At 40.9% G+C, this 12,674-nt stretch overlaps 1 protein-coding gene across 2 annotated transcripts in view; it reads left to right on the top strand.

Moving 5' to 3' along the window:
• Positions 1–260: 260 nt before the first annotated feature.
• The window catches only part of PLCB1 (phospholipase C beta 1), a 795,638-nt gene continuing 783,224 nt past the window's right edge, over positions 261–12,674 (top strand). The window contains exon 1 of one of the 2 annotated variants that reach the window (XM_049779136.1): positions 261–433. In XM_049779136.1, coding sequence (XP_049635093.1) covers positions 335–433 — 99 coding nt within the window. In that variant the 5' untranslated portion in view covers positions 261–334. The remainder of the gene's footprint in view (positions 434–12,674) is intronic. The other variant, XM_049779135.1, reaches the window with a different exon arrangement.

The following is a 12,674-nucleotide window of genomic DNA, read 5'->3' as shown; positions in this document are numbered from 1 at the left end:
TTGGGCCGGAGCGGCGGGGAAGGAGAAGGGAAGGGAAGGGAAGGGAAGGGCAGGGGAGGAAGGGGCAGGGGAAGGGGGCGGCGCGAGCGCTCGCGGCTCCGTGCTCGGGAGTCGGGTGCGGGGAGAGCGGTGCGGGGCAGGATCCGCGCGCGTCCTTGCCGGACCCGGAGCCGGAGAGCCGGCGCGATGGCCCGCGGCAGCCGAGCCCGCTGATCGCCGCGCGCCGAGCCCGCCGTCACCCCAAGCGGAGTCGGGGCGCGGGAGGCCTAGGAGCGCCCGGGAGCGCCGGAGCGTCTGCAGCGGCGTCGGGCTCGGGTCCGAGGCGCGGAGCCCGATGGCCGGGGCGCAGCCGGGGGTGCCCGCCTTGCAGCTGCAGCCCGTGCGCGTGTCGGACGGGCTCAAGCGGGGCGTCAAGTTCGTCAAGTGGGACGATGTAAGTGGCTCCGGCTGGGGTGGGGGGCTCCCCGGGAGGGTCCCGGGAGGCGCCCCAGGGGGTCTTGGGGGGTCCCTCCAGTCCCACCGCTCCAGGGGTCGAGACCCGCCAGCTCGACCCACTCCCCCGGAGTGGCTGGAAGTGGCCGGGGAGCGCACCGCGTCGCCCTCTTTTTGGGGGGGCTACCTGCTCCCCGGGGACCCCCCCTCCAACCGCCAAAGGACAGTGCAATCTCGGTGGTGCAGCCGACAGGTGCTTCCAGTGCACCCAAGCGGGGTGACTTTCTCCCCAGGACCGGGAGGGTCCCTGGAAAGGGCAGAGCGCACCCGGGGTGGCCTGGCAGAGGCTCCAGGAGGACCCCTCGAGAGGGAAGGCCAGGTTTGGGGAGGCAAAGGGGGTTGCCCCGCTGGCTGGAGGAGCCCCAAGCTACGAGAGAGTCGGTTCTCCCAAGGCAAGCTGCCCCTCTTGACCCCTAGAGCTCTCACCCCAGCCCCTCTCCTTGGCAGCCTTTTCCAGGGTGCCCACCGGGGTCCCCAGGAGGAAAGGGACCGAACCCCCACCCTGGCAATTGCCTTCGGACACTTCATTGAGGCACTTGGTTAGAACTTGTGAATCCTGGGTGCCATTCAATAGGGGTTGCTAAGGATTGTCCCCTGGGCATCCAAGTGAGCTTCCAAATTTAGGGGTTTCTGTGGGACTGGCCAAGACACCTCACACAGAAGGAATTACAAGAGAAAAGGTGTTCCTTGGGTTGAGAAGAGTCTTTTTTCCCCCCACCAGTCCTTTATAGCCTGCTATCTAGCCCCCAGGGCCTTTTTTTCTTCTTCTTTAATCTGCTTTAGCCATTCTCCAGGGTCTGAAAACAATTGGAATATTCTAGGTAGCGGATTGAATTTCTTAGCCCAGTGGGTCTGCGCCTACATGTTGTCCCGTTGGAAGCATACGCGGAGCATGGTGGAGACTGGTCCGCAGCTTCTTTGAAAGCTCAAGCCACTTAGGAAACGGGGTGGACGCGGGTGTAAACAGGGTCCCTTTACTCTGGACTTTACACTTTCTCCCGACCGGATGTTTTTGCTGATGGGCTGCAATCCAAACAGTGGATTCAGACACACATGAAGGGGTTTGTTGTTGTCAAAAAGAAAGAAAGAAATAAGAATGCAATTCAGGTACAAACCAAAGTGCCTTCCCCAGATAGAGCTCTGCACAGACAGAGGGCTCAGGAAACTGGAGTTTGTTGTGAAGGGCAGAAAGAGAGTGCAAGAAAGAGACCTCAGAGAATTAAACTAACAAACAAATAAAGGAACTTCAGCCTGAGTTTTGAGTTTCTTCGCAGGAGTGACTTTAAACTGCACTCTATTTATTTTATTCATTTGGGCCAGAGATGATTGCTCAGGGTTATTCCTGGCTCTGGGTTCGGGAGTCACTCCTGGCTGGCTTTGAAGACTATATGGTATCCAGGATTTGCCACGTATAAGCGAAGACCTTATCTGCTATACTAGCGTACTGTTTGCCCTGGCCCTTTAAACAGCATTTTTTAATGATTTTGTCTTGTCTGAAGGATTATATCTGATGCATGTTCGAAATGAAGGTCTCTTATTAAAGCATATTTTTCTATGTCCATGAAGATGATTTTTAATATGTGCGTTTATGTTGCACATATATAAATCACCTCCTCCTAATGCTACATGCTTATATTTTACTTTCCCTTGCTAATACTGGGCGTTAGATAAAATCCTGGAGTAGTGAAGAAAATAAATTCAATCACTGATATTATGATCCTTATCTCCTAGGTGGAGGAGATGGAAAAATTTCTAGAAAAATCTTTAATGAGGTAGAGGCTAGGAAAGGTGCAGTGAAAGAAAAGAGAGGCTATTTTAGTCCCCCCTAACCCTTCACTCCAAGCGAGAACCCCTCTGAGCATTTCAATAGAGTTTCTTGCAGAGTTCTAGGAGAGTGCCAGTAAAATCTTCGGTTGTATGTTGGGGTGTGGTGAGAGGTTCAGCCTGTGTCCCCAGGAGTTGTTTAGAATATGAACTATATTACAAGTTCTTGGCTGGCTTCATCACCATGGTTATCTTCAGATTAATAGACTCAGACTTTAAATTGCTTTTATCTCCCCCAAACATCATCCCTCTGTTCTTCTCACTTCATATTTACTCTTCTAGAATCAAATCTATATAGGTTATCTAAGTATACTGCATCTTCGAATGTATGAGGTAAGAGAAAGAGATCTTGATTCCAAAGGCCTGAATTTACCTACCAAACTGTTGTATGATTTTAGGTTAGTAACTGAATTTCTTTGAATCTTAGCTGCCTTTTGTACAAGACTACAGGGATGCTTTCTTGCCCATATATTCTATCTGATTTTTGGCCAAAGCTAGGGTAAAGCAGTACTTCTCAGAACTGTTTAATTAGAAAGACCTCAATGAAATGTCATGAACAGTCTACATTGACTGAAGTAGCATCACTTCTTTTGCATATCTTAAACACAGTGGAATTTTCCCCACCAGCATTTTCACTTGATTTTATTGGGCTTGCTAGAAAAAGGAAAGAGAAAAGTTTTGAAGGTCTCTAATTTGACCTTTCAACAAAGAATGGCATTTTTCCTCCTCTTTTGATCCTGGGAAATACCTGCTGCAATGTCTCTTTCCCAGGAGTACATCCCCATTTCCTCGTCTAGAAGAAAAGTAATGCTGAAAAATAACTTTCAAGTTTCTCAGATATCTGATCTCACTTAACAACTTCTCTCTGGCTTTTCTAGGAAATGTTGGCAAATGCATAAAGCACCCCACTATGGAGCATACAGATGCATTTGAAAAAGAATGAGCTTCCTTAAATTTAGAATTGCAGGGAGATTATATTTTGTTCCCCGAGTCCTTACAGTCCCTTAATCTCTGGTCCCATTGTCCTGAACATTTTAGGGAATCCTTGTCAGACAGTGATGCAGGGCTCTGCATAATCTGTTGGCTTCCAACCTGTGGACCAGTGTAAATGAACCAGTTCCTAACCAGTGAATAATCCAAGGTTCACAGGCAAAAGCTTGGACCTCTAAATGGAGCTGGGTCAGGATCATGAAGACAACCTTAATGCCAGAAACACAATGAATGCTCACCCCTCCCCCCCTTGTTGATCATGATAAGTTCTAGGAGTTCTCAGGATGTGTTTCACTGTTTGAACAACTGGCAGTGGTGTATTACATACAATCTGCACATCTAAGTCAAACTTTGTCCTCCAGGAGAAGTTGGCCATCAGATAAAGGTCTGATTTAGATTACCTTCGAAAGGAAAGGATGTAGCTTTATTCCTGCATTTGTGTTGCATTTGTATTTTTATCATGTTTGGGTGGTGAGAAATGGATATAAGGAAGTATTTCTTAATAGGGAGCCACCCCATTAGGACCCTTATGCTATTATAAGAAGGGTCAAAGAGGAAAATCGCTTAAATAGAGGCCCCAAGTGTAAGGCTGGGGTTAACTGGTAGAACACAAGTGCACAGGAAGGAAACAAAGTTAGAGGAGGGCTGGCCACAGTCAGGAAAATGCGGAAAGATATAGGTACAATAGATGGTGGCTATTAGGGGAGAGAGAGAGGAGACAATGAAGAAAGAGTTACTTTCTTCATTTTAGCAAGTAGCTTTGTACATTGTGGAACTGATCTTTCTCGTGTTGAATGTTTGACTTTGCATTTTAGTGGATGAACATGGAAAGAAAGATGAAGGATTAAAACTGTATTGTAGATTTCTGGTTAGTACCCAATTTTCTCCTGCTTTATCTGCTCGAGAATGCACAACTTCTGGGAACTGGGATTCTTGGCATCTATAAATTTTTCATCTTTTTCTAATCTTACCCTCAAGTCACATCACCTGTGGAAAGTTGTCTAATGTATGTCAGATTCCTCACCTTTAATCTGTGATGTTCATAGTACTTGGTTCACAAAGACCTTAGAGATTAAGTGAGTAAAAGCATGTGCATTTGTGTAGTGAATGACACACAGCAGACATGTTTTTCAGTTACTGTTCCTAAGTGTAGGCAACCATAAAGGTGGTCAGTAAACTGTAGAGCACTCTTTCATGCTACAAGTGTAAACATTCAGAACTTCTATTCTCTTTAAAGTTTGGTTTGATTTCAAATTGTTCAACTTGGGAAGGAAAAATCAAAATGCTTTCTCTTTAAAAAAGTTAGTTTACAAAACATTCATGCTTTTCCCAGGTAGTAATTTTAAGTACACACATATTCATGTATCTGGGAGATTCTCCCATGATCCAAAATTGGACTGAAATGTTTTATAAATTGAAATGTCATAGACTGAAGAAGAAATGTATGTGAAAAATTTCTGAGCACTTCCAGACCACCAAATATCCTCCCAACTTATACCCTCTGACATATAAAACCTAAAAGGATAGTAGCGTATAATAAAAGCAGGAATAACACCATATATATAACCTGTCCAGTAGTTCCAAGGGGTTAAATTTAGTGTTGCTAGTTTTTTAATCAGGGTCCGTGCTACTTTTGGAGTAGTCGAGAACAAATACTGAATACTGTTTCTTTGCGCCTTGTGTCATAAAATCAAATGCCAATGTAAATCTTGCACAATATTCTAGTAAGAATTTAAGGAATAAAAAAGCAGCGATGCCTACCTATATGCAGTGGGTATGTAGGTATGATATCTAGAAGGAGAAAATAGGTAAAGATCTCGTCATTTAGCCAAATTGTTATTTCTCATTGTTTTATATTTTATTGTTCTGTTTTGATTTGGGACCATATCTGGCAGTGCTTAGATTTTATTCTGGCTCTTTTTTCAAGGATCACTTCTGGCAATGCTTGGGTCAGCATGTGGTATTGGGGGTTTACCTACTGTACTTTACCTCTCATTTCATTTCCTCTCTTCCCCTTTTCCTTTTCTTTTATTATTAAAGTAGTAACTATTTATTTATAGAAATTTAACTACAGAAATAGGAGAAGAGAGGGAGGAGAACATATGGACATCAAGAAAGAACACAGTACACATCAGGTTGAATGAAACGTAGCTAGCTAGATTTCCAGAGTGGAGAATACTTCATAAATAAAGTGAAAAAAGAAATCACATCTCAGATCAGATTAAGAGGGGAAGACTCTTCAAGGTAGAGAATGCACCTTCATTCATTTTTGAGGGGTCCAGGGAGGAGTTTAGGACTTGTTCTGTGATGGGTCAGGAGCTAATCCTGGCTGTGTGCTCATGAGTGACCCATGGTGGTGTTCAGGGGACCCCATGTAGTGCCTGGGATTGGAACCTGTTTGTAGTTTGCAAAGCCAATAAGTGTCCTATACTGTCTCTTTAGCCCTGTATGGTGGATCTTGAACATTGGCATAAACTCACTTGCTAAAGTTATAGCTGCTGAGTTGTTTGAGCAGACTGGGAAACAGAGTTGCTTTAATATCCTGTGTACTTAAGTGTGACACTCCCTCTTCACTACTCTCCCAATGCTTCAGATAAACTCACAGTTTAAACAGATAATAGACTTTTAACCTCTTGTGTATTTCACAGTCTCACCATCCTGCGCACCACAATTTTGCTAAATGTAGGATCTGCTGTTCTAATTTTCAGAATGCTGACAAGAGAATGATGGCAAGATGACTCTGATAAGATTGATGAGAGCATAGAGGGAAGGTTGTATGAGGTGGCAATTGGCAGCAAGCACTTAGGAAATTTTCAAGGAAGGGGGAATAATTAAATAGGGCCCAAATAGGTACATTTCTCATGTCAAGAGAGCTTTTGTGAGAATGTGAGAATGAGCTTTTGAGAGAAGCTTTTGTGTCTCATTGAGAGACAATTACTATGTAAGACTAACTTTTCCAGGTCAGAGATGTACCTCAACAGTAGAGCAGAGCTCTTGCCTCTCATGAATAAGACCCTAATTTGGTGTCAGGCACTGAATAAAAATAAACACTCACACACACACACACACACACGCACACACACACACAAATATATACACACACATATGTGTGTGTGTATGCATATGTGTGTGTGTGTGTGTGTATAAAACTTTCCCAAAGTGAGTCAATAAAGCTATTTTCAGCGTTTTTATCAGCATGTAACATGCTACAGCAAATACACAAATCTGTGTCCAGCTGGATCGGCCTCTGCCAAGTGAACGCTCATGTAATGGGCACCAGTGCAATAAATACCATAGCCAGTTCCCAGTTCCCAGCACTTCTGCACTGCTCCTCTGCTCCCCCTTCCGCCCACATCCCCCACACAAGGGGAACGTTCATCTTTAACCTTCCCAGATTGGTTTGATCTGTGTTTAATCTAATAGAGCTTTCAGTTTGTTAAATGGTCAGTAAAAGCAAAACAAATTCTCTGCAGCCATTTCTTTTTTTAATTATTTTCAAATAGACCCCTTGAACAATAACAACAAAAGTGACTTATCTGCATTGTAGATGGCACTTGAATAGGTCCACTGTGTCCTAAGGTAGAGTCTGGGGTAGAAAGCACGGTAATAAATGCATGGAATGAGGAGACAGTTCTTCAAAACTCCAGTACTTTTGCAAGAAAATGTGATGGCTATATGTTATTATTGGCAGAGAAGAGCTGAAAGAGTGCTATTTCTGTAATATGTTCTTCTCTCATAGTTTCTTTCTTATATTGCTTGATTTTGCTATTTCAACCAGAGTACATTCAGATAATTTGCTCTGGCTTTTAACCATATCTTGACTATATCCCCTAAATGTTTAGCCAATCATCCAACAATTTCCAATTATATGTATCTGCAATAATGTTTAAGTAGCAAAGGGAAATTTTGCCTTTTATTTTTTAAAAATTGAGTTTGGTGACCTGTAGTTAAATCCCCCCCCCTTTTTTTTAAATCAGGATTGTTTCATGTTATCACAAAAAAAGGAGTGCCAGCAGAAAATGGAATGGAATTGATTGCAAACTGTTGGCTTTTCTTACTAAAAATGTTATTTTTTGTTTATTTTATTGAGCTAAGTGAGGTTTGTGCTTTCATCTTATTTTGTCATAAATCCCATCCGGACAGAAAAACTTTACAGTATTTTCTTTCCTCAGATCTGATCCACGACCCCCACTACCCCCATCCAATAATCATGTACCCCTTTGCATCATGTAATAACTATACATAAAGGAACTAGAGATTTACTTTTGATATAAACTACAAATTATAGCTAAGAGAAAGAAATTCAGTAGAGAATAAGAAACACAAAAATGAAAGGATGGAGGACAGATGCTAAAAGATCTCAGGTGCATTGGTCTTGTTAAGAAGGGACAGTACTAAATATACAAGCCAGAGCCAACGACAATGAGATAATGAGACCCAAACTTTAACAACCAAAATTAAAAATGACCTGTTATGTTGGAAGGTTCGGGAGCAGGCAGGGAGTGGTGGTATGTGATGGACTCTGGGAACACTGGCGGAGGGAGCTTGGTCCTGAAACACTGTATGTGTAAAATCCAACTCTGAAGAAATGTGTAAATAACAATGGTACCGATAATAAAAAAAAGCAAACTAAATATACAAAAATAATTAGATTATTTAAGAGCTTGAATGGTAGAGCACAGGCACATTGCTGGATTTCATGATCCTGGTAACCCCAGCAGCATACATAGGTACTTGCTCCTAGAAAAAGCCCTTTTGATTCACCTCTGATTTTTTGAAGTTCTGATATTTGATTTTGTTCTCTTCTTTGCATGTTGATTTCAATGTATTTTTACCTTAAAATATACATTTAAAAATGTATATTTCATATAAATATAGATATATCTATATGTGGTTTATGTGTCTACTCATCGATAGTGATTAAAGAACCTTAATTATTGTAAATGGGGAAATAGTTTGTTCGATGGCATTAATAAAAAGAACCTGGCATTAGTGGGCAGACAAAATTTAAAACATACCACGTCTGTTTTTTATTTTAGAAGTTGTTTCAGTTCACAATATTTCATTTTTTTCTTTTAATTTCAGTGAGGTTTCATGAGCAAGTTCAGGGAAAATGGATTAGCAAAAAAATAAAAATAACCTTCAGCTGAACATTAGCAAAAAATAAAAATAAAAATAACCTTCAGCTGAACATGCTTGACGCCAATAAAGGACTTTGATTTCTAGGAGATTAAGAGATTATTTTGCTGTTATAAATGAAATTTTCTTTGAAACTTGTTATTAATTAGGTTTTATCTAGTCTAAGTCATCTAATTCATTTTCTGGAAGAGAATATGTGCTCAAAAAGGGAATCGGAAGACCATAGACCAACTCAGCATGTGGCTCCTAGTGGAATATGAAATGTATATGTTTCTTATAGTGTATTCTCAGCTCTTCTGTCTTGGATCTGGTTGAGTCTCAGCTTCCATTTCTACATTCTCTTAGTGGGAATGTTTATAATATAGAGATGGGAAATATAAAGTTACTATTATTAGTTACCCTCTGGTTACAAATTAAACTCCATCAAAGAAATGAATTTGTCTGAAATCTGGAAGGTAAAAACCACCTTCTTGCATTTGCTGAATTGTTCCTACAGTTATATGGGATATTAAAAAAGCTATTGTTTCCTGTAATTGCTTTTCAATATCTTAAGGTCTCTGAATATAAAGTATAACAAAAGCTGCATTTTGTGCTCAGATTTTACTTTCCTTTGTCTTTACCTAAAAGGCATGCTTTTTATTTTTTATTTTTTTATTCTAGGAGTTTGTTCTTGAATGCTCTACCTTTCTTAATATGATGGAGAAATTAGCTTGCCTTAAGGGCCAGTGCTGTGCCGTACTAAGGGGATTTGTGGAAACTTAACCTGGTGTCCACTTTTTAAGCCCTTATAGGGCTTTTTGTCAAGTGCTTGCTTACCTATCTTATAATTAAGTCCCTTTGTGATCAAATCAGTTTTCTGCACTGATTTTTCCCAAATATGGTCTCTTATGGTTCTAGAATTCATGACTTTCTGTTCTAACGTGCAAGAATCAGCTAGACATCCAAACAAATAACTTTGAAGACATGTAGTTTTTCTGTAAATCTTGCTTTTGTGTGAAAAACAGTTTTACTACCTCTCGAGTAGCTTGAGCCCTGAGAGTGCTTGCTTGAGCATTAATACTTGGAAAGCACTAATGTTTATTTACACTCTTCTTCAGTCTGTCATAAAAACAGCTTTGAGTGGTAGGAAAAAAGTGCATGCTATTACTCCCACTTTACATAAAAGCAAATTGAGGCCACTGATCTGTATCTGGCCCAAGGACATGCACTTAATTAGTCGGAATGTGAGGTTAAAATTAGATCATCTGGTTAAAATTCAGGGCCCTTTCCTGTCTCAGTCCAGCTATCTCCAAACAGGGTACTTTTGGTAAGAAATGATTTTTAAAAGAACAGAAATGGAAACTTTGGAAAGAAATTAATGGACTTTTCCAAAAATTTTCCCCCGTCTTAGGATTCAGAGAAATAAGACTTGTATATGGGAAAAAGAGCTGCATAACCATTTTTGTTAGGCAGCAAAACTACCACTTTTTATGGTATACACATAATGTCATTGTTTTTTTTTATTCTAGATAGGTTGAGGAAGCCCAAGAAAACATAATTTTGCTTTTAGGCACAGAGACCAGAGTGTCTCTTTTGTGAAAGTTGTACATCAGGTAGCCAATTAAGAAAAATGCACATAGAGACATAGGCATGAAGTTACTGTTGCTTAAGTGTGACGCTTGTGTATGTCACATGACACATTATCTGTACTTACTGTCTTTTTCCAGTATACTTGCAAACATCTTTTATTGTTTTCTCATTTAGACTGGCCCTTGAGCTATTTTGCGAAATCACTGATCATGGACACTAAGAGCTATAACAAGGATTTAGGAAGTGCAAAAATGTAAATAATGAATCATCTGGTCCCAGACAAGACTCGGAATAACTTTTAATTTATGATAATGTGGGTTGAACATGCATATCTAGATGGTCTGCACCAGGAAGGTACATCGAAGGAGGTGGTTTTCTGTCACTGGTCCAGGGTCCTATAAAACTAAAGTTAGAAATAGGATTTAGAACAAGGGTTAGGGGTCATACTCTGCATGAACCCAAACCAGCTTTGATCCCTTTGCACTATGTGACCTCCTAAGCACTCCTAAGGTAGCCTATGTGGAGGCTAGTACCACAGGGTCCACAGAGTAAGTACCACATCTTCTAGCCCTAGTACTGAACTGCCTGGCAGGTTGGTTGGTTTCCCTGGAGGGGCCCCCAGATTCCAGAGTACTGCTTGAAAGTGTCCCCCTAAAGAGAAAAAGAAAACTTAAAACAACCAAAATCGAATCAAACCAAGCCAAGTAAATAGATACATTATTGTTAATTACATAAATCATTATTTGGATGATTTAGAGATAACTATGAACATAAAAACCATAAAAGCCATTGCCAGAGTGATAGTATAGTGGGGAGGTTGCTTGCCTTGCATGGTGCCAACCCAGCTTTGATTCCCCAGCACCTTGTATAATCCCCAGGCACTGCCAGGAGTGATCCCTGAACATAGAACCAGGAACAAGCTCTGAGCACCGACAGGTGTGGTCCCAAGTTTTTACCCCCAAATGCTCATTAAAGTCAATATTAGTGTAAGTTGTGTGACCTACACTAAGACGAGTAATTATTTATAATGCAAATTTAAATAAAAATGAGTTTGCTAAAAATGAGGTGGAGAGAGGGAGAGAACCACGGGTCATACGTATCATAGATAGAAGGAAATTAACTTTGGTATTCATCTTGGTGTTGGGACACTGAATGCCCCAAATGCTGTTTTTAACAGCTTTGTAAGTTCTGGTGAGTAAATTAAGAATATATACAGACACAAAACTACAGCTACCTTTTTTTTTTCATTCCCTATAAGAAAGCATACCATTGCTATACCAGTACAGCTACTGATGTACTGTATGTGAAAGAAAACAAGTGTCTGGTATGCATCTACTTTATTATAATGGTTTACACAAGGGAGTCATATATAGACATTTTCTGAGAGCAAGAGAAATTTCATATTTTCAAGAGAATGTCATGAAATACTGCATATTGAGTTAGTTGAATAGACTCTTCTCCATCCTACATTTCACTGGAAGTCTGCCAGTGTCTGAAGGACACTGTAACCTTAAATAGGATTTCCATGTGGACTCAAGAAGTGAACTATTTGTTGTCAATATAGACCTGACTGCTGCAACATCAGAGCATTGATATCCTGTAAAGTCTAAATGTGAATCAAAATTGAAGGTATAATCTATTGTCAGTCAATATTGCTTGCAATTATCATACCAAATGCATTTGTATCTCATTCTATATATTATCAGTAGCTACTGTTATGAAAAATATGGCCATATATTATACCCAAATACAGTCATGAAAATCACCCCTAAAGAAATCCACAAGTGTAAGGGAATTGCAATTATTCAAGCATTGTGTTGTGATAATGATTTATATAGAAAGAGGGGCCAGAGTGATAGTAAATCATAAGATATTTGGCTTGCACACAGCTGATCTGGAAAGGAATCAGATTTGACCCCGGGCATCCCACATGGACCTCCAAGCCTGCCAGGAAAGATTTCTGAGTGCGGAGCAGGGGTAACCTTGTACCAAAACACACTAGCACACAAAAAGAATTTCGGGGCCAGAGCGACAGCACAATGGTAGGACATTTGCCTTGCATGTGGCTGACACAGGATAGACCTGGTTTCTATCCCTGGCATTCCATATAGTCCCCCAAAACAGCAAGGAGCGATTTCTGAGCACAGACCTAATATCCAATCTACAACAAGCTAGATACAGAAGGGACCATTTATACTAGCAGCCCTGGGGGCAAAGGAGGGAATATGGGATGCATGCTGGGAACAGGGGTGGAGGGAGGACAACATTGGTGGTGGGAGGGCCCCTGCTTCAATGTCACTATGTACCTGAAATACTACCGTGAATGATTTGTAATCCACTTTGGTCAGAATAAAAATTATCATTAAAAAATAGACAAAAATAAGAGTAACCCTTGAACGCTGTGGGTGTGGCCCCTCTGAAAAACAAAACAAAAGAAATATAAGGATATGTGACTTTTATTACTAAAGGAGAAAGCATTGAGTTAAAGATACATTCACTCTTCCTGCCTATGCATTCTGATTGTTCTGGATCTTGGATTATTTTACCCCCTTCCATGACAGTATCTCTCTGTCTCCTAGGAACATATCAGTATGTTATAAAATTTCCCAACATAAAATACAGCAAAATGTCTTCCAATCCTTCTTTCTTCTTTAGTGCTT

This window comes from Suncus etruscus, chromosome 9 (assembly GCF_024139225.1).
Source record: "Suncus etruscus isolate mSunEtr1 chromosome 9, mSunEtr1.pri.cur, whole genome shotgun sequence".
NCBI classification, from domain to species: domain Eukaryota; kingdom Metazoa; phylum Chordata; class Mammalia; order Eulipotyphla; family Soricidae; genus Suncus; species Suncus etruscus.
Note: the sequence above shows the minus strand (reverse complement) of the source record. Positions and strands in the feature narration are given on the sequence as shown.